Here is a 25,467-nt window from a genome sequence, read left to right as displayed (position 1 = left end):
TCCTAGAAACCAAAACCCCACAGGCCAAATGGTACTTGTGAGAATCATCCATATTCCCCGGAAGAAGTGTTTCATTTGAAAGTTAATGACATTAATTATCCATTTGAGAGATTTAATCATAGACATTAGATAAGCAAGATTGCTAGTAATATAGGAGCATAATAAAATAAGTTACCCCTGAAAGACAAAGTCTTACCCATCCAACCTGAAATAATTTTAATGATCCTATAAATGATAGGTTGTAAGTCATCTCTCCTCAGTTTATCAAAGTGCAAAGGCACTCCCAAATACTCGGAAGGAAAATGAACCAATTTTACAACAAAAGATTTTGGGCACCTCACTAGGATGGATAGTCAAAAGGCACTCTTATGGAAGTTATTTTTCATACTAGATAAACTTCCAAATCTGGACAAGATCCATTCAAAATTTCTAGCCTTGTCAATGGAATTATCAATAAATAGCAAAGTGTCATGAGCATACTGCAAACTACACACCACCAGGAATGACATTGGGTAAAAGCCCAGAAACTAAACCATGGCCGGTAGCTTTGTACAACGTTTTAGAAAAGAAATCAGGCACACACAAGGTTAAACAGGATAGGAGAAAGGGGGTTACCCTGTTTGAGACCTTTGCCCCCAGTAAAATACGGGTCATCAATATCAAACCAATCAACTTCTCACCAAAACTTCTACAAGAAAGCATTTCCCAAAAGGAAATCCCATCTCACTCTGTCATAGGCTTTCTTATAATCGAGTTTTAAAATAAGCTCCTCAGAACTAGTCCTATTATGAATCGTATGTCTAACCTCATGGGCCATGACAACACTCTTCAGGATACATCTATCCCTAATAAAGACAGATTGATTAGGAGAGGTAAGTCTATGCTAATGGGAGAAAACATATTAGTCATGGTTTCGGTCAAAGTCTTCACAGCACAATTTCTAAATTTTTCCATATCTTTGGCATCATTTTCCTTAGGGATGAGAATAATTAGAGCAAAATTGAGCCTAAATAAATCCAAGGTGCCATTTTCAAAACCTCTAACAAGCCACTAAATTTTCTCTAATCCACCCACGTAGTACTGTAAACCTAGTCGCTAGGTGGTCTATGGATTTGGATGTAATTTTTATTTCTGATGTTCGTTGTACTGCCATGATCAAAAATGAATAAATTGGAAGTTTCCCCGCAAAAAAAAGAAAAAAATCCGTAAGTGTAGCAAAACTCTTGGTATTGTGACAGAAGAGAGGTGCTAACTATATACAGTCAGAATATCATGAGTTTTTTTTAGCATGGAACAAAGGATGTGTTTGGTTTGTGCCGAAGGTTGCCCCACCAAAGCATTGGCTAGACAAAATTTTGGTTGAGGTTTTGGTTACTCATAATTTGATCAACATTGGCAAGAAAAATGAACTAGAGTTGGCTAAAGTTCATTGGCATGCCAAAAAATTGGCAACCATCCAAACAAAAACCAATCTTTGGGTCATGACCAAAATTTTGGTAAGGTGCACTTTGGCCACAATCCAAACACACCCAAACTCTTACGAGGAACATGTAAAATTATGGTTGGACATTAGGGAGGAAGGGAGGAAGGGAGGGAAAGGGGTCTGTATAAAATCCTAACCACCCCGAGCGTAAGTTTAGGTTTTTCGGTGTGAAAAATCCTAGGAAAGGGTTTCTTTCCTAGGATGTTGACGTGGATATCACAAGGAAATCTTGAGAAACACTGATCGCATCATAGCCCATGCATATAATACACACAAGAACGGTATGCACGTCCCGTACGCACATCGTATCCACCATCGATCGCCATGACAGGAGCCGCCGCCACCGAGCTGATTCTGCCGGCCCTGCGCGGCGCCTACCAGCGCGCCGTGCACTCCTTCTCCTCCTCCTCCGTCCGCGCGCAGCCGGTGACCGGGACGCACCTCTTCCAGATCGACGGCTACAAGCTCGTGCACAGGATGGTCGACGGCTCCTCCATCAAGTCCCGCAAGTTCCGCGTCGGCGGCATCGACTGGCAGGCCGCCTACCATCCCCACGCCCGCGGCCTCTGCGTCGGCGCTGGCCTCCACCTCGCCGGGACCAACAACTCCGGCAAGACTGCCACCGCCATGTGCCAGGTGAGCATCCTCGACCGCGCGGGGGTGCCGGCGTTCAGCCGCCTCATCGAGCCGCGCGATATTCACGGGATGATCTACCCTGACCGGTCCTCGTGGAGCGTCGACGTGCACGACTTCGTCAAACGGGAGGAGCTCCTGAAGTGGGCGGAGGACCACGTCGACGGCGACCGCCTCCGCCTCCGCTATGATGTCCTCGTCCTTCAGATGCGATCAGAATCTCCCGTCCAGGGCTACTTGAAGGACTTTTGGGAGAGACTTAAGAACTAAATCTTTCTTGTCTACTTGTATAATATTCAGTGAGGATAATGCAAGACGCAAGAACGTAGTATAATACTAGTAATATTTTTGAGGATTATATGATTTTGGTGCATTTCAGTTCTTTTTTGTAAGTACGTGACAAGATGGTGCAAGTGTGCTATCAGATTTTTTGGTGCACGTACGTATTGTTTGTAGAAAAATTTTCTCTTCTACGAATATCCAATTTTTTTACACGTAATACTCCATAGATAGGTCGAATTGGATAGCAGCAATAATCAATTTTAGCATGAATTGTTTGGAGAGGAAGTCTGCCCTTCTTTATGGATTCGGCACGTGCAATTTTTTTCCTCCCACCTGCAATTTTTACTTTTACTCCCCTTATATCCGTTTGTTTAGTTGATTCAATGGCTTTATTCATTGCCTTTTGAAACTCCGAAAACACGAAGAGTAGAGAAACAAAACTATTTCAACCTTTACGCCTCCATCCAATCCTCTAGGCCCCCATATTCGATGATTGTTATTTATATGTCATGTGATTTCTCTCTCACTATGTTTGAACAGTGTAATAGGGAAGCAAATAAGAGCTTGTTAGGTTAGCGAATTTTTTTGTGACAAGGGATTGGTTTGAGGAGCCTATGGATAATATTGTACCTTTGCTTAATGACGGTGTCTAATAAATACAGTTTATGTTTCTTTCCAAAAAACTATTTAGCGCTAAGCATCTATCTAACCCAATTTCAGTCACTACTCTCATGTATCTGTTTTAAAAAAAACTCCCATGCTCCCTTCTTCTGCCCATGCCTCGCACCAGTGCACCTTGGCATTGCCCCCTCGCCCCTTTTGGCGGGAGGATCCATGGCCCCCATTCGATGCGGGCGCGAATCCGCCTTGTCATGGGCTTGCTCATTGCTCTCTTTCTTCTCATGACAAAACCGTGCGGAGACAAACTCTAGTGTCCGAGCATAAATTTCCTGGATGAGCATACTAACCCCAAGTTCCATCTTTCGGGCTGGTTATAACAGATAGGCATCATTGTTTCTTCTCATTATTGTTAGATGTAGATCTCTATCCAAAGATAGTGCCTCATAACACACGCTAGCATCTCTAATGTTTGTGAATTGTCAATACCCTGAAGCACCATAGCAGAGGGACCTAAGTAGACCCCATTAACCCCTCAAGCGTATGGGGTAAGTGTCCTCTCCCATTGATGGTGGATTCCCCTAAATCTTACCCTACCACTCCACCTCAGGCTGTAAATTTCCTCCCTAAAAATCTGTATATGTACCTTTTTTTTGTGCCAAATTTTGATAGCTTTATTCAACAAAAGTACTTTCGGGATAGTCAGACATCTGGATGCTGATTAGGGAATGAGGTTCAAAGTCCATCCCACTCTCTATAACCATCAGTGCAAGCACACCTAGCACAAATTTGGCCATGATATTAGATATCCTCAAGGTCACATGTGTGGAAACCCCGAGTTTTGCAAAGATCACTCCATCTCGTAAAGGCATTGTCTCGACAACTATTGGATCCATCACACCTTTGTTGGGTTTGCACCATACATCGAGCAAGATGATGGTGAAGGGGCAACACCTCCCGACTAATTTCCGAACTGATTGTAGCATCATATATAGTTGATCTTGACTCATCCTTACTCCGGAGGTCTCCAGCCACAACCCACAAAATTGTTGTATAAGTGCTCATGTGTTCTTCCTAGTGAGTCCATCTATTTCTCGAGTACCATATAGGCCACATGAGCGATATAATCTTAATACGTCCGTGAAACGGTTGTCACAAAGTATATCCCGTGACCATGCATCTGGATGTAGCCCAGGAAGATAGAAATCAGACCAAACTTCAGCATCATCACAGAAGCTCTGACCTCCATGTTTTTTGCATCCGTGGTCAACGGGGACACCTTCTCTTCCATTGAATGAACATCCTCAAAAAAATCTGAAATAAATTCAGAAAAACGCGAGCACCAATACCAAAAGACTTGACCCTTGATGGGATGCTTTTTCTTTCAAGAAAAAACCCTAACCATGGTCTCTCTGACACCCAAGTTTGAGCCTCTACCTCGTACATTGCCGGAGAAGTAGGCATCAGAGATGGACGGACAGAGCAGTTCCTTTCATCCCCTTGCGTGGGTTTTCAGGGGCCAGGGCGCGCGGTGGCCTGTCGCCCTCAGCATCCGGCCCGGCCCGGCCCTGGTAGGTACAGCCGTTGCGAACGTAGGGGGATCCTCGGCCCTCGGCACCCTATCCGTGGGCCGATAAGGCGCGGGCGGAGGCGGCCGGCCATACACAAAGCCACCGTGGCCGCACGGGTCGCCCTCGCCTTCCCCTTTTCCTCTGCTCCCCCGTGCGCCCTCTCCCTCCCCTGGTTGGTGTGGTGGCTGCTGCGCGCATCATCGTCAGAGCCTCCCTCCCTCGCCCACCAACCGCACCACCACAGGAGCGCGCGACGCAGAGATTTGATTCAGGGAGAAGAGAATGGCGGCGCCGTCGTCCCTCGCCTCCTCCCACCTCTCCCGCCTCGCCGCTGCCGCACCGGCCCCGCAGCACCACCACCAGAACCACCAGCTCCGCCTCGGCTGCTCCCGCCGCCGCGCGCAGCGCCTCGTCGCCATGGCCGGATCCGGAAAGGTACCGCCGCGCGCCTCCAATCCCCGCCCTCTTGCCCTCCCCTCTACCCGTAATATTTCCCCGGTGAAAGTCATTGCTCGCGCCTGATAACTCCCTCCCCTGATGTCGTTTTGCAGTTCTTCGTCGGAGGCAACTGGAAGTGCGTAAGTAACCCCCCCGCTCTCCTCACAATCCCACCGGCTTTGCGCGCACGGGCTTGACGCGTCGGCACCGCGCGATGGGGAATCTCGAGTACGGCGGTGTCGGTGGCGGTGGAGATTCCCCTTGCGCCCCGCGTGACGTTTTTTTAATCCTCGCGGCGGCATTGTGGTTGTCGCCTTGGGGGGATTTCGTTTGTCCCTATTCGTTCATGCAGACATCGTGCTATACACCGTACTGATGTCCTCTCCCAGTATTAGAGTTGCTTTTCGTGCCGTGCCGCCTAGTTTTGCAACTTCCGTCTCTGCTGTCCCTTGATAGCCTTCATCAGATTCCAAAAGATGTCCAGATTTGAGGGGCATTCGATGACTTAAGGAACAGAGGAATGCTGCTAGTTATTATTGTCACTGTGTTGTTTTAATCATGACATAAGAGATGCCATAGATTAAGGCATTCAGCAGGGGGCGGCCATCAATCAGTGCAAGGGGTTGCAGCAGCTAGGGTGTTGGTCGTTGCCATCCGAATGTATTCAGGTGGCGGCATGTACATGATTGGGGGGAGCCTTCCTATGCTTTTATGTCTCTGATTTTGCTTCATATTTATAGGGAGCTTTTGTTGACCATATAAAGTTACGTTGCTTAATGTTTCGGTCAGGTATCTTGGAATTTTCTGGATTAATATCTGATTTCTCTTCTTGTCCCTCACTCTAGAATGGAACAAAGGAATCCATTAGCAAGCTTGTCTCTGATTTGAATGCTGCCACACTCGAAAGCGATGTAGGTAAGCTCATTTGCTTCTTCTACGCATATCCTAAGCTTCCTTTCGTTATGACCTGTGCAATGGGTGTGCGTGTTTAATTGGTATACATCATGTCAATGGTGCCTGTTTCCATTTAGTATGGACATTTTCCTGACTATATTATGCACCTTCTACCAGCTATGTTCTATACCTATGTAAATTATTTACTAGTACATTTGCTCTTGTAGAGTAGTGCTATCACCAGAAGTCTAGACCACATATTAGCCCCAACCTGTTGCCTATTATTTTTTTAGTTCAAAGCTCCTAGTTACTTATCAGCCAGTCTTGATCCCCTTGTCTAGCAAAAGATTTAGTTACCTGGGCAGTCCTGGAGCTGCAATCGTCCCTGGAGTGTCTGGCAATGGCGGTGACGCTGCCCTGCTGGGCGGGGCCTAATGTCGTTGTGTGTCTGTAGTTGAGGGCACCTCCTCACCTAGTTGTAGTTGCTTGGTGAGGACGGTCGTGTATGTGTGTGTGTGTGTGTGTGTGTGTCTGTGTGTGTGTGTGTGTGCGCGCGCGCGCTTGTCCCTCCTTTCTGGAGGTTGTACCCCCAATGTCTTCCTGTTCAATGAAATGAAACGCAAAATTCTCTTGCGTTTTCTTGAAAAAAAATAGTGACATATATGACAACATACAGGCTACCCCAACTTGTTTGGGACTACAGGCTTTGTTGTTGTTGTTGTTGTTGTTGTTGTTGTTGTATGACAACATACATCATGTATGAGCATCAGTGTCATGTCAGCACTTCCTCCTGGTTGTTAGTTGGTTACCAGGTTGGCCAAAAAAAATGGCATATAGTGTATTAGCTTGTACATGCTCCACAGTAGCAATATGCATGATTCTTTACTATCATCTGTGAATTTTACACCATGGGTACCACCAAAAGATAAATTTTCATGGTGGAAGACACGAGTAGTTTGCTTGCACCAATTCAGTAACTACTTTTAATAGACTACTGTTATGAAGAACAGTGAGTTTCAGATTACTATGGCTGCTCACTTCTGAAGTTAATGTGTTTCACCTTCTAAACATGATTATGTAGTTTATTTTAAGATATTTAGCTGCTTGTCTCATTGACTCGACAATATATTAATATATGGAGCTGTGGGTATGGTGCAGATGTTGTGGTAGCACCGCCATTCATCTATATCGACCAGGTCAAGAGTTCACTAACTGGACGTATTGAGGTGTCTGCTCAAAACACATGGATTGGAAAAGGAGGAGCTTTCACTGGAGAGATCAGGTTGGATACTGCTAGTTGAACTTGTCGAGTTTGTCTTTTCCTGGTACACAAGAGGTCGAAAATTCTTCTGTCACGCTAATGACCAAAAAGCATTTGTTTTACTGGAATGTACTAAGTAATGAGGGTTACAAAATGTTGTTTCTATTTTTGTTCCTTTTGGGCTTTCATTTCTGAGTTTTATTTTCTCATTGGAAAACTCCAGTGCGGAGCAGTTGGTGGACATTGGCTGCCAATGGGTTATTCTTGGTCACTCTGAGCGCAGACATGTTATCGGTGAAGATGATGAGGTAATTACAGATGCTACTGATTTTGTACTACTCTTGTTCATTTCTCTAGAGTCTGAAGTTGACTTTGAGATGTATAGTTGCTGTTGTGATGCAGTAACTTAGTTTGGGATTGCGATCTAACAAGTTTGTCCTATGCAGTTTATTGGGAAGAAGGCTGCATATGCATTGAGTCAAAATCTTAAGGTTATGGCATGCATAGGAGAATTGTTGGAAGAGAGGGAAGCTGGGAAAACTTTCGATGTCTGTTTTAAGCAGATGAAGGCTTTTGCAGGTGAAATTTGGTCATGTTTAGTAGTTTAGTGATGATGGGCCTGAACAGCATTGATTTATCTGCAAAATGTGTGCTTTCAGATAATATTACGGACTGGACAAACGTTGTTATTGCGTATGAGCCTGTGTGGGCTATTGGAACCGGAAAGGTTGCTTCTCCTGAGCAAGCTCAAGAAGTTCATGCCGCTGTCCGTGATTGGTTAAAAACCAATGTATCAGCTGATGTTGCTTCTACCGTTCGAATTATATACGGAGGTTAGTTTCTTATAATGATCTTCATTCAGGGCCAACATGTTCCCTGTTTCACCCATATATTAAACTGATGACTGGAAGATGAACTTAGGAACCATAAATTTAGTATCACATGGTGACTCATAAATATCTTAATAGCCTCATAGCAAAGCTACTACCCCCTTCCTGCTATCGTATCTGAGCTACTGGAGGCATATTTTTCTTGTTATTTTTTGGCGTGTTAGAAATATCTTGAAGCCCCAGTCAGAGAAATTCCCAACCTCTGATTTCACCTTCCAAGGCATTAGACTTTTAGGTTACAGTCAATACTTTGGTAATGGTTAACAAGGCTCGTAAATCCTATGATATGACCATCTCCCCTATGCTTCCGTTGCAGGTTCTGTAAACGCAGCAAACTGTGCAGAGCTAGCAAAGAAGGAAGATATTGATGGCTTCCTTGTCGGCGGTGCCTCTTTGAAGGTATGAGAAATTGGCATCTATTTTCATTCAGACAAAAGAGATGAACTTAGGAAACTAATGCCTTGTGTTCTCAGTTGTTGCATGTCTCTGCTTTATCATCTCAAATCTCCTAAGCAAAATATTTGGGTGTTTTGCAGGGTCCGGACTTTGCCACCATCTGCAACTCAGTGACGTCGAAGAAAGTTACAGCCTGATGTGAGACCACCACCTCCATGGTAGAAATAAGTGATGAGAAAGAGAGGCAGCCTGGCTACCGCGTCGAAAAAGCGTGAGATAGGTGCTCCACGTGAACCGTGAATCGTGTCGAGTCGTGATCTGGTTTTGCTGATTCGTAGAACGAAGAAATACAAATAATACGACGTGGCGCCATTTTGCTTCTCATGGAATTTCTGTACGAAACGGGAGTTTTCTTCTTTGTACGTGAGGGAGTGGTCACACTCACACCTGAATTGAAGTGTGCTCATGCTTGTGGAACTGTTGTTCTGTTGTCGGTCTCCGGGGGGGCATATATTGTGTCGTGTGCACTGAAGTCATACTACGTGTTGAGGAAGATCACCTGTTACTTGTCATCGTATGCCACTGGGCCTTGCCACCGTAGCTTTGACTTCACAGCTGTTTGGTTCTCCTTAGTAGCTCTCTTTTGGTGTTAGAGCTGTGCTGTCTTGTTGTAGTGGCTGAGGTCCGGCGTGGATCTTCATGGGCGTGTTTGGTTGCTTGCGTAGCTACAGGCTGCACTGCATGGGGCGTCCTGGGTGAGCCTGGCCTGGTTGGGCTGATGCAAGGATGAGTAGAGATGGGTGTTTGGTGAACTTGCATGATATTGCTGCACTACGAGCAGGTTTTTCTGAATTTTATTGGGCTTGACATATCATTGTTTGCTAGCTACTTCAGCGACAGATGGCTAATACGTAATCCATCGCTCGAGCCGCCAGTCATGACCAAAACTGCACTGCTCCAGCTATCTCGCACACTGAGTCACCGTGCAAATGCAACCGATCGTTTCCTTCAGTGAGGAACGCTGTGACGCAGCAGCGCCGGGCGACGAGACCCGGAGCTCGGCGGCTCCAGACGGCAGGACGAGGACGGCAGCAACGATGCTTGGTCGAGGTCGACGGTGGCTGCAACGCTTGGTCGACGACGATGGCGACGGCACTTGGTCGAGGACAGCGGCGGCGGCGACGCTTGGTCCAGGACGACGACGACGACGGCGACGCCACTTGGTCGAGGACGGCAGCGGCTACCCTTGGTCGAGGACGACGGCGAAGACACTTATCGAGGACGATGGCGGCGCGCGGCTAAACTTGGTCGTGGACGACGACGGCGACAGCACTTGGTCGAGGACCACGGCGGCGGCGACGACAACGACGACGTTTGGTCGAGGACAATGGCAGTGCTTGGTGGAGGTTGAACGAGGACAATAGAGTTTGACGAGGGCGGCGGCGATCGTTGGTTGAGGACGACAACGGCGGCATTTGGTCTAGCGGCGAAGAGATGAAAGATAGTAGAAGAAAAGCGAACGAGCCAGAGCCTGCATGCGAGAAACGCGAGAAACTTGCGTTTCCCTCGGCCTGGCTGGGAGGCCTCCTTTTGCATCCACGGACCAGGCTCACCAGCCCATGCAGCCTATCAAACCACCCAAATTTTACATGGCGGGTGCGAGCCACATGCAAACCAGGAAACCAAACACCCCCATGTGATTCCGCACGCCCTATTCTTGGTTGGTTGGTTCGATGATCGCCTTTAGCGAAGTTGGTGTCATTTCTCAGAGTTTGGGATGGCAATGATTTTCGCCCGGTTTTTCATTAATTAATTAGACAACTCTCTTCTATTTAATTAATGAATGAGGCAAATCTTTTGCCTCCGTTTCAAAAAAATACTACGTGTTGAGAAAAACAGATTACTCCCTCCGTCTCATAATATAAAAGCGTTTTTGACAGTAGTGTATATTAATCTATAGTGTATTGAAAACGTATTTAAAATGACAAAAGCTGCAAGTCCAAACAAAAAAAAGATCTCAAATTTGTTAAAACCAAATGTACACGCAACACATCTGTGAAGTAAAGCTCGCAGCCCTTTGTCAAAGTTGCATATGTATGACACGAATGACACGGTTGGGGTCTCCACGCCGAGCCTTTTCCAAAAGGAGCCACCATGTTTGAAAGCCGCGCAGGTTGTCAGCCACATACATACCTACAGCCTCGTCCTCTGCCCCGGTTGGAAGGCCGCGGCGCTCCCTTGAATTAGCTCGCCAACTCGATCACGAATGTATAGTGGAGGTACGTGCTTCCGTTCGGGATTCAAGTACTGGCTTATCAAGTTCTTGGGTTTCTTGCAGATTTTTTTTTAAAAGGGTTCTTGGGTTTCTCTGCTTAACGTTCTATACTCCGTTCGTGATGTTTTTCCTCTCCTTTTAGCTCATCCGATACTTGCTTAATTTCACGACTCCAATTTCAAAGAATTAGTATGGCGTCAGTGCTACTGCTCGGCGCCGTTGCAGTCATGCTGAACCTATCATTCATATCATCAACGCGGCGTCACCATGGATGCAGAACACATTGCGGTGACGTGGAGGTCCCCTATCCATTTGGCATTGGTATCGGTTGTGCTATCGAATAGGGCTTCGATATCAACTGCAGCAGGACTGCCGATGGAATCAAGATGCCATTCATTCCTAAGTGGGAGATTCTAAACATCTCGGTGACCCATGGTCAATCCCGAGCTTTGTTGACCATCCCGACATATTGCTACAATTCCAGTACAAGAGAAATAGATGTCTACTTTTGGGATTTCGAATTAACTTGCCTTATCGGTTTTCTCACGAGCACAACAAGTTCATAAGCATTGGTTGCAACACAATTGGATATATCTACAAGACCAACGGCATGACAAGGGATGCAACAGGATGTGTATCGGTGTGTGGGAGCCCAGAAGACCTGACAATGCTCGTGCGTTGCTGTTGGCTGCTGCCAAAATGTCGTTCCCAAGGGCTTAATGGGCTACAACATCTATTTCTATGATGTGGATTATGTCAATACTTCAAATAGTTGGTACTTCAACCCATGCAGCTACACCGGCTTGGTGGAAACAGAGGCGTTTTTCTTCAGCTCCGATTATGTAACAACTACAAGGTTCAATGATACCTACAGAGGCGTTTTTCTTCAGCTCTGATTAGTTCGTAAGAATATTTGTACACCAATCGATAAAAAGGATTTCTGCAGTGGACAAATGTGTATGATACTATTTTCCCCCTCTCAAGCATGTAAAAAATCCAAATAGAGAAAGGAAAATGAGGGGTTAGACTGTGTGGACTTGTCTCTTTAATAATGGGGGTTACAGATCAATCTTTACAAATAGTTTGTAGAAGACAATTATAGAAAAAACAGCCTAAAGAAAAGAAAAGGAGAGCAAACAATTATACAAACAATCTATTGTACTCATATTATGTTGAATTGTTATACTTGTTAGACTTGCCTTGCATATTGAATGCTATTTCTCTTCAATCGTTGATTAAAGAATGGTGCAGACAATACCTTTGTGCTTAACTTTTCAGTTTGACAGTTTGACTTGATGTTAATTCCAGTAGAATTGCAACTCCCTTCTTAGAAAAAGAACTATAGATCAAGTGTCATTTTATTTTAATCTACTCATACTTCAATCTACATATCTGTTTATTATATTACCTTAGAAGGATTTTTTTTTCTCTGTAGATGTCAACGAGTGTGATCAAAGTCCAAGTCCCTGCCCTGAATCTGCAACTTGCCAAAACACAGTTGAATTGTACTATTGTTCATGTCCTTTTGGCAGCAATTTTGAAAAGGAAACAAACTCGTGCACCAACCATTTAATAGGTAAATCACCAGAAGTTAAAACCTTGCTTTATTCATCTTACAATCAATGATGCACCCTTTTAGACTCTAAAAATGATCTTTGCTGTGTAGTCTGGTAATATGTATGAACACTTCTGTAGGAGTTGTTATTGGACTAAGCTCTGGAATTGGAGTTCTGTTTCTTGCGTCGGTTTCAATTTTGTTGCTTCAGAAGTGGAAGAGAAGTACTAAAAGGCGAGTTCGGAAAGCACACTTTGGAAAAAACAGAGGCCTTTTATTGGAGCAGTTGTTCTCATCCAATGAAAGTGCCACCCATAGCTAAAATATTTTCATTGGATGAGTTAGAAAAGGCAACGGACAATTTCGACCCCATGTGCATTCTAGGCCATGGAGGGGATGGAACCGTTTACAGGGGGATCTTATCAGATCAACGTGTGGTGGCCATAAAGAAGTCCAAAATGGTAGATCAAAGAGAGATTGATCAATCGTCAATGAGCTTGCAACCTTGTCACAAATCAATCATCGAAATGTAGTAAAACTTTTTGGATGTTGCCTTGAGTCGGAGGTGCCTTTGCTCGTGTATGAGTTCATCCGGTCACCAGGTGAGTGCTAGATGCTTGTTAACACGGGATGATCGTATCACTGTATCAGAATTGGTAGTGAGGCTGCAAGTGCGCTTGCGTACCTCCATTCTGCTGCGTCCATACCAATCTTTCACAGAGATGTGAAATCTGTCAATGTACTCTTTTTTTTTAGCATCAGTACAGACACAAGCGCTCTATTCACGCGCATACACTCACCCTATGAACGTATACACGCACATCCTACCCCTATGAGCACCTCTGAGAGATTGAGCCGGCATATCATCTTGAGATTTACGAAGTCACCGTAGGCGCCTCGTCGTCGACAGGAACGTCTCCTCCCACTGAAAGCGCATCGCCGGAAATCCAGGAATAATGCGAGTACCAGGATTTGAACCCTGGTGGGTTGGGGATACCACTGTCCACCTAACCAACTCAACCACAAGTTGATTCGCTACCAATGTACTCTTGACTGATAGCTTCACTGCAAAGGTTGCAGACTTTGGTGCTTCGAGATCCATTTCCATGGATGAAAATCGCGTGGTCACTACAGTGCATGGTACATTTGGATACTTGGATCCTGAGTATTACCGTACAGGCCAGCTGACTGAGAAGAGCGATGTTTACAGTTTCGGTGTGATGATCGTCGAGCTCCTGACAAGACAGAAGCAAATCTTCCTTGATTACTGTGGTGAAAAGCAAAGCCTGTGCCACTACTTCATTCAAAGTCTACAAGATAACATTACGATGGAGATCATTGACACTCAGTGTGTTCTCTGTTTCGCCCATATTATACTGATGACTAGCATATGAACTTTAGGAACAAGAAATTCTGTATGAGACTACTACAACAACAACAATAACAAAGCCTTTAGTCCCAAACAAGTTGGGGTAGGCTAGAGGTCAAACCCATAAGATCTCGCAACCAACTCAAATTCTGTATGAGACTAACTTATAAATATCTTCATAGCATCTTAGCAAGGGCGTCGTATCACGTGAATCCGACCATCTTCGTGAATCCGTGCATCCCCTCATCGTCAATCGTTTGATCTAGATCATGTGCCTGCTGTTTGTTTGCCCGCTTTTTGCACAAACACACCCGCCTCCAGCCTTGTTTGCCCTGTAAATTTTGCAAAGAAAGCCCCAGCGAGAGCAGCTCTCCTAGTTCACCACTCCCCAATCGTTTTCCAATCTCAGAGCATGCCCTATCCCAATGACGACCACGGCGGCATGCATCTGCCTGATCAATCACGGCCACGGGTAATCGCCACGACGACCACAAAGGAATCCATCTCCCAACTCCAGATCCGCATGGTGGACAAGTCCTCCTTGCTGGATACAGTGCAACCAACTACCATGGCGGGTTCTACTGCCAGGGACAATGAGAAGAAAGAGTCATATGTTTGGTTGTTTGAGACCTTCCTGGGAGCAATGGGGGGTGTAGCGCCGAGACTCATCATAACTGATGAAGCTACTAGCATCAAGAATGGAATTGATAAAGTTTTTCCAACCTCAGTACACAGGTTGTGCATGTGGCATATAATGGAAAAACTTCCAGAGAAGATTGCACCTGTGATTAGAGAAGAACCTGAATTTTGGAAGAGGATGAACGCATGTGTATGGGGTTCAGAAACCGTGACCGAATTTGAGTTAGAGTGGAATTCCATAATTTCAGACTTTGGGTTGGAGGATAATGAGTGGTTGACTAAAAGGTTTAGCCTTAGAGAATCATGGATACCAGTCTATTTCATGCACATATCACTGGCAGGCATTCTGCGAACAACTTCAAGGTCTGAAAGCGCAAATTCTTTTTTTAACCGATTCATTCATCGCAGGCTTACTTTTGTTGAGTTCTGGCTTAGATTCGAGACGGCTTTAGAATGTCAACGTCAAGAGGAGTTGATTGCAGACAATTCAAGCATCCATAGGACCCCCCAATTAGTCACACCGTGGGCAATGGAGAGACAAGGTAGTGAAGTATTCACATATGAGGTGTTTGTGAAATTTCAGGAACAAGTTATTGATGCAAGAGACCACTGTTGTGTTCAAGGAATTGCACAAGATGAGGGAATTAAAATAGTGACCTTCAAAACGGGTGCTAGTAGGGTAAGGGAGGTCCGATGTGACACGAAAACCATGATAGCTAACTGTTCGTGCAAGTTATTTGAGTCACATGAAATCCCATGCCGCCATATTATCCAAGTGATGCGAACTGAAAATCAACAGGAGCTCCCAACCTTCTATATTATGGAAAGATGGCAGAAACGGTGTAAAAGGTATGAAAGTTATAATAATTATTACTCTTATTTTTTCGAAATCACATGGTCACATCATTTTTTTGTAGTGAGAGTGTTTACGATGAACAAGGGAACCTTCTAGAAGAAAAGCCCGCCGACTCCTTGGATGCAGCCGCGAGGAAGAAGATTTCAACAGTGCGAAACAAGTTGGAAGATCTAATTCAAAGAGCCAAGCAATCAGATGAAGGCATGGACTTTTTGGTAGCAAGTGTTCTGAGCATTGAGGAGCCTCTGAACCAAATGGTTCCTAATGCAGTCAAGCGCACTAGGCAAGAGGAATACGAGGCGTTTATTGGTTGCAACATTCCTACTCAAGTTGACATACACCCGCCAAATGATGCTCATTTGGTAGGGATATTAAAAGAATAAAAAGAGGAAAGGAAATGAATGGGGAAAAACAAAAGGAGAAGAACAAAGAAGCCAAGGCCAAGGTTGAACGCTTGTGCAAGACATGCAACCAAATAGGTTTTCATGACAGTCGCAATTGTCCAACCAAAAAAGGTCAAGGAAAAGAAGCCATGAATGTGCAACCCATTCTTCCAAATGGTGCAGCATCATAGCTAAAAGTCTTTGAGGAAGGAGATGAATTTTGAATCTCATTTATTCGGTTTATTGATATTTGAATTTATGTAATGGATGTCAACTTGTGCTTTGTCCAAATATTTAAGTTATTTATATCACACTTGATTCTGAACTCTATTCATCAATTGTTGTCACAGAAAAGTACATGTGCTGAATATACTTCAGAATGCTTGGTGCCGCTGCTTCATAAATGTTCTGTAGTTTTCCCTGTTTATTAAGCAAGAACTGAACAATAGGTTAAATTGTGAAACTATTCTTGCGGTTATTGACCATTCTCATCGACTCAGAAGACGACCAGTGGGTTTGCGAATGCTGAACTGAATTTCCTTTCTCCCTCTACACTGCTGAAGTACCGGCCATACTGTTTTTCGGTACCAAATGATACTTGTAAACATGTACGCATTAACTGACAGTACGAATCATGTAGGAACAGCTCAGCTTACAAATGACAGTACCAAATGAGACTGTTTTTCAAAATGAATCGTGTAGGAACAACTCAGATTAGAGACTGACAATACGCGTCAACAATAGCATTCACGAAAAGGAAGTGAAACAGCCATTTCTTTTTTTTTTAAATCAGTCAGCAACAACTTGGCATCCTCTTGTTTCCTGAATTTTACATCCACCTCTTTCTGAATTTTGTAGCTCGATTAGCACACCCAAACAATATCTATAATCCTATTGAAATCACCAACAGCAAGTTATCTAATATAGTAAGAACTAGCTACATGGTCGCAGCAGTCATCTGGTTGTGCTGGTCTTGGGTTGTGGTCCAAGGAACTCTAGGCCGGCTTTGCCTGAAGAACTTGGCGAACAGTTCGGCAGCACAGCAGCCGGACAAAAAGAATTATTGCGGAGGCGCACGTCTGGCTCGAATTCATGGCGAGAAGATGCATGTCCGGAGGGCTCCGTACATCGCAGTCGGGCAAGACCACGCTGCGCCCGCCGGCGAGAACTCCACGATTCAAGGCGATGGCCACCCACTTGGATCTCCGCCCGACCGCACGCTCCGACTGTCGTCGCTGGGATGTGGTGGCCGCCTCCGGCATGTCTCCATCGCAGCGTCCAAGGTGGTGCCCACAATCACCGGTCTTCGTGGCAGGCCATAGTCGCTGGACATAGTCTTGGCCGCCGCGGCCGTTGCCACCGGTGAGATGCAGGTTAGGAATCAGGATGGGAGGAAAACGATTGGGGGCGGTGAACTGGGAGAGCTGCCCTCGCTGGGGGTTTTCTTGCAAAATTTACAGGGCAAACATGGCTAGAGGCGGGCGTGTTTGTGCAAAAAGCGGGCAAACAAACATCAGGAACAAGACCTAGATCAAACGATTGACGATGAGGGGATGCACAGATTCACGTGATACGACGCCCTTAGCAAGCTAACCTGTTCTTGCGACCGTGCGAGCAATTGGAAGCATGTTCTTCTCAATATTTGTGGTGTCGGAAATATCTTGATAACCCCCACTAGGCTTTCAGGTTAGAGCCAACACTTCTTGGTACATAGATAAAACTGCGGCCCTACTAATTCTGTCTCACACTAAATGATGTGTAAAATGGATAATTTCTGAAATTCACCATCTTTAGAATGACTAGCAAGTGGCAAGTGTAGCCACAGTTGTTTCATAATGTTGTCTTAGGTATTTGGGCATCTTTTCTGAAAGATAAAACAACCAGATGGGCACTTGGATAGTGTAGTTTTCATCTTCAGCTGGGCATGATTTATTTACAGCAACCAATGATCAACATATACTACATATTCACTGATACTGCTACTGCTACACATTACACCACTTATGCATTTGATGTACACCTTTTGCATCTTGTGTCGCCTTTGCCCAGCATCAAAATCAACAGAAACGGCCAAGACAGTAGCAGGAAACAATATCCAAATATTCTTAATCTTCTTGGTCTCGCGAAACTTCAGAATGCTAGCCATTCAATCTCAAGCCTCGCAGCCGCAGTCTTCTTCTATCAATTAGTTGTCCATTCACTATTTTTCTTGCCACGGAGCCAACTGTAGCAACAGAAAACCAAATAACATAACACAAGCCTCGACAATGCCATACCATTATTTCATTGATGATGAATCCAGCTCCAAATAATATGTGCGGTCTCCTGAGCGCTGACCACAGTGGTGCCTTTGATAAGTCATCGCCCTGAGTTGCTATTGCCTTCAGATGCTAAGCTGTCTAGCAAGTCACTTCCTTTGTAGTTTGTGCCACCAAGCCCAGGATTGGATGAGTAGCGGCTGTCTGCAACAGACAAGGATGCTGATGCTGTCTTGTTACGCCCAGCATCCCAGACAACAAAATCTGTATTTTCAAGGAGGCCATCAGAGGCAATCCTTGCATCCTGGAATGGTGCATTACATTTTTGCTTTGAAAACTTAATGCAAGCCTCCTTTGCTGATTCAAGACAAGAAGCCATTTCTCGTTCTTCGCATTCTTCTCTTTCTTGATAGTTGGTTGTTGCACCTCCAAACAAACCTTTCCACCAGGGGGGCTTGCATTTTCGTGTTGCAGCGATTGAACAGCCGGAGCGTGCACCAGCCTGCAAAATGATGAACCAATCCGCTGTTCATTCCATTTGCAGGAAAAGATCCATTGTTCACAGTTAGGGGGGTTAAGTACATCATGCAATTAGGAATGATGAAGCAAGCCAAATGGGCTGGCTGAGACCACTGGAGATCTTTAGGAAGCAAAGCTTCTACTTGTATACAAAACACACAGCATACTACTAACCAGCATACACGGTAGATTTGCTCCAGCTAAATCCAATTTACTCTTGTCATGTCAGGAATGAATTCTGACAGTAAGAACTCTAAGGTGCACTTCAAATGCTTAATCACACAATACACCATATAACTATACACCCACATGCAATTTAATCTTGGCATCCACTCCATCCGTTTCTAAATTTAAGTCTTTTTAGAGATTTCACTCAATTTGCTCCGTATGTAGCCTGCATTGGAATCTCTAAAAAGACTTTTATTTAGGAACAGAGGGAGTATAATAGATCCAGACTTGCAAGATCCTAATCTGATTACTAGCACTTTCTCCACAAAACAAAACGACGACACAAAAGACTAATGATGCAAAAGGTGCACTTCCACTTCATTTGCCCATTCAACTGTAGAACATCACCAAGCAAGACAGCTAAAGCTAAGCAGCCATGAAGTGGTTTTTGTCTCTTCATTGTGTGCAGCTGATAAATTTACCGACTAGCAGTACTAGAGCAAGTCAGCTCGGCCAGCTGCAAAAGTAAACATTCCTCGTCTTCCCAGACACGGAAGAACAAAAAAAAAACTGGTCAACAGGGTCGTCTATAGACATCTCAGTCGGCCGAGAAATCGACCGAGACCCAGGAACATCTCGGTCAACTGGGAATTAGCATAGCAGCAACACCGCAGAAGTAAAATACGCACGCGGAATATATGCCATGTCATGAAAACCCCGAATAGTAAGTGATCTTGGGTACTAGTCAGGGGCTTGTCTGCACTGTTTGGTGTACGCAGCTGCTAAACTTGCTGCCTGGCATTGACTAGCGCAAGGCAGCTCGGCCAGCTGCAAGAACAAAAAGAGGGCAAATGCTTCCGGTGCTAGGAACTGCGCTGCCATCTGCAATCAGCGTCTACCCAACAGATCTAAACAACCGTCGTCGAGTAAGCCTACACAATCGGCGTCTCCTAGATAGGTATGTGACAGCGCGCTTTGCCTCCGATGATCCAGGCATGCGAGACAGACACAGATTGCCAGTTGGGCAGGGGCTTACCTCGCACTGGGAGAAGAGGCTGGCCTCGGCGGCCTCCCAGGCGGCGCGCCAGCTCGCGGCGTCGCGGAAGGCGAGGACGGGGGGCTCGGTGGAGGCGGAGGAGGAAGAGGAAGGGACCGGCGCGCGAAGCAGAGGGAGGGGCGGGTCGAAGGGCACCACGGTGGCCGCCGGGGAGTAGTCCTCCGAAACCTCGCCGCCGCCGCCCGGCAGTGGAACGTCCATTGTTTGTGTTCCCTGGCGGCGGATTTGCGTGGCACACATCGTTTATTAGGGTTGAGTTCACGATTCTTTCCTTTGGGCTGGGCCGGGCCTAAGGAATTCGAATCACGGCCCAAACAAACAGGCCTTATATGGCCCACACACACATGTCCATATATATAAAACGTGTCCCCTCCGGAAGCGGAGCAATAGGATTCGCAACTCACGATGGAAACCACGACGCTGTAAGCCGGATCGATCGCCGTCGTCCGCCCAACCCCAATCATGGCTCCTCTCCCTGAGTCCTTTAGCTGCAACAATAACCGCTGCTTCCCTGCAAGATCGCGTTACTGCTTCCACCTCCGCCGCGTCGACAATGGCCGAGGCGGAGACGCCAGGAATCGCTGGGTGCTTGGACCGGTGGACGAAAGAGGGGGCCGACGAGGCCGTGGCGCTCCTCGACGCCGTCCGGTCCAGCAAGGCCGAGACCATCGCCGGGCTCCAAGCCGATGTCAAGGCGGCCGCGGAGGAACTCAAGGTCAGCTCTTGAGCTCTTGATCTCTACGTTCTGATCCAGTTTCTAGTCAATTTTTGCACACGCCAACCGTATGTAGACGAGTTTTATGCCTGATCGACGACACGCTGATGGATGAAAACTTGCAGCGCCTGGATAGCGAGCCGTACGGCGCGCTCTCGGCGGCCTGCGACATGTTCGTCCGGTACGTGCGTCGTGGCGGCGTCGCCGATGATCAGCCCGCACAGTTCCCCGCCCTCAAACGCCGTTTGGTCGGCCGCGCCACCAGATTCGGGGACATCTGCCGAGGCGCGCGCGGGGCCATCGCGACGCTCTGCCAGGACTTCTTGCTGGACGGCTGCACCGTGCTGGTGCACGGCCACTCGCCGCCCGTGCTCGACGCTCTCCGGCTGGCCGCCACCCGCGGCAAGCGCCTCCTAGTCCTATGCACCGGTACGCTACGCACGCATCATTAACTCGCGGAATAACCAAGACTTCGTAACATTGCCAATAATGTTTGGAGCCTAATTTGTTTTCGTCTTGCATGCAGAGGGTAGGCCGGACGGCGCGGGGCTGAGGCTGGCCGGGGAACTCGCGGCGGCCGGGGTGCCGGCGAGGGTCCTGCTCGACTCGGCGGTGGCCTACTCGATGGGCCAGGTCGACGTGGTGCTGGTAGGCGCCGACTTAGTCGCCGAGACGGGCGGCGTGGTCGGCGGCGTTGGCACGTACCAGGTCGCCCTGGTGGCTCGCGCCATGGGCAAGCCTGTCTATGTGGCAGCAGAGAGCTACAAGTTCGCGAGGCTGTATCCGCTGGGACAGAAAGACATCGAGCAGGGCGGTGGCCGAGACGTGGACTTCGGCGACGTGCCTGTGCCGGCCGGCGTGGACGTCGAGGCGCCGGCCAGGGACTACACCCAGTCGAAGTACCTGGAGCTTCTGATCACAGACCTCGGCGTGCTACAGCCGGCCGCCGTCAGCGATGTGCTCCTCCACCTCTCCATGTGATTGCAATTGAACGCCATTTTTGGTTTATACGAGGTAGAAAAGGCTCGTGCACCACAACGGAAGAAACAAATATACTGATTAGGACATATTTGGCAGATATTTGTCTTTTAATCTTTTTGATTTGATTCATGATTTTTCATCCAGTTTTTCCTAAACCCCCTCTTTTCACGCGTTGTCAATATCCAACCTATCTATCGCTCTACCGATCAAATCTGATTTAGTTGGGTGAAAGCAAATATAGGTTAGAGCATCTCCAGCCGCGCCCCCAACAGGTCCCCCAAGGCCGTTTTTTAGCGCCGGTGTCGAAAAATCAATCGAGTCGCGCCCCCACGAGCCTGTTTTTTGTCGGATTGGGCCGAAATTGGTGCCGGCGCACCCAACCCGAACCCGGCGCGGCGCCCGAGGGCGCCGGCGCGAACGTTTTGGCGCGAAAGAATGGCGGGACCGGCGCGTCAACGAGACGAAGGCTAGTCGTCCTCATCGTCTCGGTTTTCCCGCGGGGAATCAATGCCAAGGCTGCTGCCGGTCAGCCTGCCATTGATTCACGGGCGGCGAAGTGCGGCGACGCCACGCGTTCGCACGCGGCCGCCCCCGAGCCGCTATAAAAGGCGAACTTGGTCGCGCCGGTGAAGCACCCATCTCCTCCTCCTCGCCGCCGCACTTCCTCCCCCCTCTCTCTCTCTCTCCGCCGTTCGAGCCCCTCTCTCTCCCCTGGCAACCATGAGCGCGAGGTACCCCGGCGACGCGGCGGCGGCCAACGGTTTCGGCCGCCGCTCGCTGCATGAGTGGGAGGCCTACCTCCTCCACGAGGCCAACTACCCCGCGCCGCCCGACGTACGCGCTCCGTCGCGGTGGAGGCTCAGAGCCGGCGGGGTCCCTGTCCCTCCTCTGCCCGTCCCCGAGACGCCCGCCTATTTCCACGCCGAGATCGAGCGTGCGCGGGCGTCCCTGACGGCCGAGGAGCGGGCGCTCCCGGAGTACGCCACCGACAACTACGAGGCGTGGGCCGCGTACTTCAGACGCCGACAGGAGGAGCGGCTCGCCTCCACCAACAACGCGCCGACGCCGCGCGGCCGCAACAACAGCGAGGGCCGCCGCCTGTGGTGGGGCGTCCCAGGCCGCACGCTCAGCGGCGTCCTCGCGCACCTCGAGGGCGGCAACGACCCGCCGTTCGAGTACCCGACCGCTCGGGGCGGCGGCGCGTGGCTGCTGAGGAGGATGATGGGATGATCATCCTCCTCTTCCTCCTCCTCCTCCTCCCGATCCTCCTCTCACTCCTCCGGCGCGCCGACGTTGGTCAGCGTCAAGCCAGAGCCTGTCGGGTTTCGTAGTAATTTCAAAATTTTTCCTACGCACACGCAAGATCATGTGATGCATAGCAACGAGGGGGAGAGAGTTGTCTACGTACCCAACGCAGACCGACTGCGGAAGCGATGACACGACGTAGAGGAAGTAGTCGTACGTCTTCACGATCCAACCGATCAAGTACCGAAACTACGGCACCTCCGAGTTCGAGCACACGTTCAGCTCGATGACGATCCCCGGACTCCGATCCAGCAAAGTGTCGGGGAAGAGTTCCGTCAGCACGACGGCGTGGTGACGATCTTGATGTACTACAGCAGCAGGGCTTCGCCTAAACTCCGCTACAGTATTATCGAGGTATATGGTGGCAGGGGGCACCGCACACGGCTAAGGAATAGATCACGTGGATCAACTTGTGTATTCTAGGGTGCCTCTACCTCAGTATATAAAGGAGCCAAGGGGGGAGGGGGGCGCCGGCCAAGGAGAGGGCGCAGGAGGAGTCGTACTCCTTCCGGGAGTAGGACTCGCCCCCAATCCTATTCCAACTAGGATTCCCAAGGGGGAAAGGGGGAGAAGGGTGGCCGGCCACCTCTCCTAGTCCTAATAGGACTAGGGGAGGGGGGAGGTGCGCAGCCCCCTTGGGCTGCCCCTTTCTCCTTTCCACTAAGGCCCATGATGGCCCATATGGCTCCCGGGGGGTTCCGGTAACCTCCCGGTAACACGGTAAAATCCCGATTTCACCCGGAACACTTCCGATGTCCAAACATAGGCTTCCAATATATCAATATTTATGTCTCGAACATTTCGAGACTCCTCGTCATGTCCGTGATCACATCTGGGACTCCGAACAACCTTCGATACATCAAAATGCATAAACTCATAATGTAACTGTCATCGTAACCTTAAGCGTGCGGACCCTACGGGTTCGAGAACAATGTAGACATGACCGAGACACGTCTCCGGTCAATAACCAATAGCGGGACCTGGATGCCCATATTGGCTCCTACATATTCTACGAAGATCTTTATCGGTCAGACCGCATAACAACATACGTTGTTCCCTTTGTCATCGGTATGTTACTTGCCCGAGATTCGATCGTCGGTATCCAATACCTAGTTCAATCTCGTTACCGGCAAGTCTCTTTACTCGTTCCGTAATACATCATCTCACAACTAACATATTAGTTGTAATGCTTGCAAGGCTTATGTGATGTGTATTACCGAGAGGGCCCAGAGATACCTCTCCGACAATCGGAGTGACAAATCCTAATCTCGAAATACGCCAACCCAACATCTACCTTTGGAGACACCTGTAATGCTCCTTTATAATCACCCAGTTACGTTGTGACGTTTGGTAGCACCCAAAGTGTTCCTCCGGTAAACGGGAGTTGCATAATCTCATAGTCATAGGAACATGTATAAGTCATGAAGAAAGCAATAGCAACATACTAAACGATCGGGTGCTAAGCTAATGGAATGGGTCATGTCAATCAGATCATTCAACTAATGATGTGACCTCGTTAATCAAATAACAACTCATTGTTCATGGTCAGGAAACATAACCATCTTTGATTAACGAGCTAGTCAAGTAGAGGCATACTAGTGACACTTTGTTTGTCTATGTATTCACACATGTATTACGTTTCCGGTTAATATAATTCTAGCATGAATAATAAACATTTATCATGATTATAAGGAAATAAATAATAACTTTATTATTGCCTCTAGGGCATATTTCCTTCAGTCTCCCACTTGCACTAGAGTCAATAATCTAGATTACATTGTAATGATTCTAACACCCATTGAGGCTTGGTGCTGATCATGTTTTGCTCGTGGAAGAGGCTTAGTCAATGGGTCTGCAACATTCAGATCCGTATGTATCTTGCAAATCTCTATGTCTCTCACCAGGACTAGATCCCGGATGGAGTTGAAGCGTCTCTTGATGTGTTTGGTCCTTTGGTGAAATCTGGATTCCTTTGCCAAGGCAATTGCACCAGTATTGTCACAAAAGATTTTCATTGGACCCGATGCATTAGGTATGACACCTAGATCGGATATGAACTCCTTCATCCAGACTCCTTCGTTCGCTGCTTCCGAAGCAGCTATGTACTCCGCTTCACATGTAGATCCCGCTACGACGCTTTGTTTAGAACTGCACCAACTGACAGCTCCACCGTTTAATGTAAACACGTATCCGGTTTGCGATTTAGAATCGTCCGGATCAGTGTCAAAGCTTGCATCAATGTAACCTTTTACGGTGAGCTCTTTGTCACCTCCATATACGAGAAACATATCCTTAGTCCTTTTCAGGTATTTCAGGATGTTCTTGACCGATGTCCAGTGATCCACTCCTGAATTACTTTGGTACCTCCCTGCTAAACTTATAGCAAGGCACACATCAGGTCTGGTACACAGCATTGCGTACATGATAGATCCTATGGCTGATGCATAGGGAACATCTTTCATATTCTCTCTACCTTCTGCAGTGGTCGGGCATTGAGTCTTACTCAACTTCACACCTTGTAACACAGGCAAGAACCCTTTCTTTGCTTGATCCATTTTGAACTTCTTCAAAATTTTGTCAAGGTATGTGCTTTGTGAAAGTCCAATTAAGCGTCTTGATCTATCTCTATAGATCTTAATACCTAATATGTAAGCAGCTTCACCGAGGTCTTTCATTGAAATTTTTTTATTCAAGTATCCCTTTATGCTATCCAGAAATTCTATATCATTTCCAATTAGCAATATGTCATCCACATATAATATCAGAAATGCTACAGAGCTCCCACTCACTTTCTTGTAAATACAGGCTTCTCCGAAAGTCTGTATAAAACCAAATGCTTTGATCACACTATCAAAACGTTTATTCCAACTCCGAGAGGCTTGCACCAGTCCATAAATGGATCGCTGGAGCTTGCACACTTT

At 47.3% G+C, this 25,467-nt stretch overlaps 4 protein-coding genes across 4 annotated transcripts; 3 read left to right on the top strand and 1 right to left on the bottom strand.

Moving 5' to 3' along the window:
- Window positions 1-1,807: 1,807 nt before the first annotated feature.
- On the top strand, window positions 1,808-2,386 carry LOC147972394 (BTB/POZ and MATH domain-containing protein 2-like). The gene has a single exon (XM_087524318.1). The coding sequence runs from the start codon at window positions 1,808-1,810 to the stop codon at window positions 2,384-2,386; it is 579 nt and encodes a 192-aa protein (XP_087380444.1).
- Window positions 2,387-4,695: 2,309 nt separating this feature from the next.
- On the top strand, window positions 4,696-9,038 carry TIM (triosephosphate isomerase). The gene is made up of 9 exons (XM_048675232.2): window positions 4,696-5,022; window positions 5,139-5,165; window positions 5,871-5,940; window positions 7,078-7,201; window positions 7,404-7,488; window positions 7,627-7,759; window positions 7,840-8,013; window positions 8,387-8,469; window positions 8,607-9,038. The coding sequence occupies exons 1-9, from the start codon at window positions 4,870-4,872 to the stop codon at window positions 8,661-8,663; spliced, it is 906 nt and encodes a 301-aa protein (XP_048531189.1). The 5' UTR covers window positions 4,696-4,869; the 3' UTR covers window positions 8,664-9,038.
- Window positions 9,039-17,403: 8,365 nt separating this feature from the next.
- On the bottom strand, window positions 17,404-19,777 carry LOC125510139 (uncharacterized). The gene is made up of 2 exons (XM_048675229.2): window positions 19,525-19,777; window positions 17,404-18,303 (listed from the first exon to the last, which is right to left on the bottom strand). Exons 1-2 carry the CDS (start codon window positions 19,744-19,746, stop codon window positions 17,902-17,904), a joined length of 624 nt encoding a protein of 207 aa, XP_048531186.1. The 5' UTR covers window positions 19,747-19,777; the 3' UTR covers window positions 17,404-17,901.
- Window positions 19,778-20,077: 300 nt separating this feature from the next.
- LOC125507242 (uncharacterized) lies at window positions 20,078-21,250 on the top strand. Its single transcript, XM_048671888.2, has 3 exons — window positions 20,078-20,260; window positions 20,386-20,689; window positions 20,787-21,250. The coding sequence occupies exons 1-3, from the start codon at window positions 20,099-20,101 to the stop codon at window positions 21,239-21,241; spliced, it is 921 nt and encodes a 306-aa protein (XP_048527845.1). The 5' UTR covers window positions 20,078-20,098; the 3' UTR covers window positions 21,242-21,250.
- The last annotated feature ends 4,217 nt before the right edge of the window (window positions 21,251-25,467 follow it).

This window comes from Triticum urartu, chromosome 5A (assembly GCF_056163025.1).
Source record: "Triticum urartu cultivar PI428250 chromosome 5A, HENAU_Tu73, whole genome shotgun sequence".
NCBI lineage: Eukaryota > Viridiplantae > Streptophyta > Magnoliopsida > Poales > Poaceae > Triticum > Triticum urartu.
This window is presented reverse-complemented; position numbering and strand designations above follow the sequence as displayed.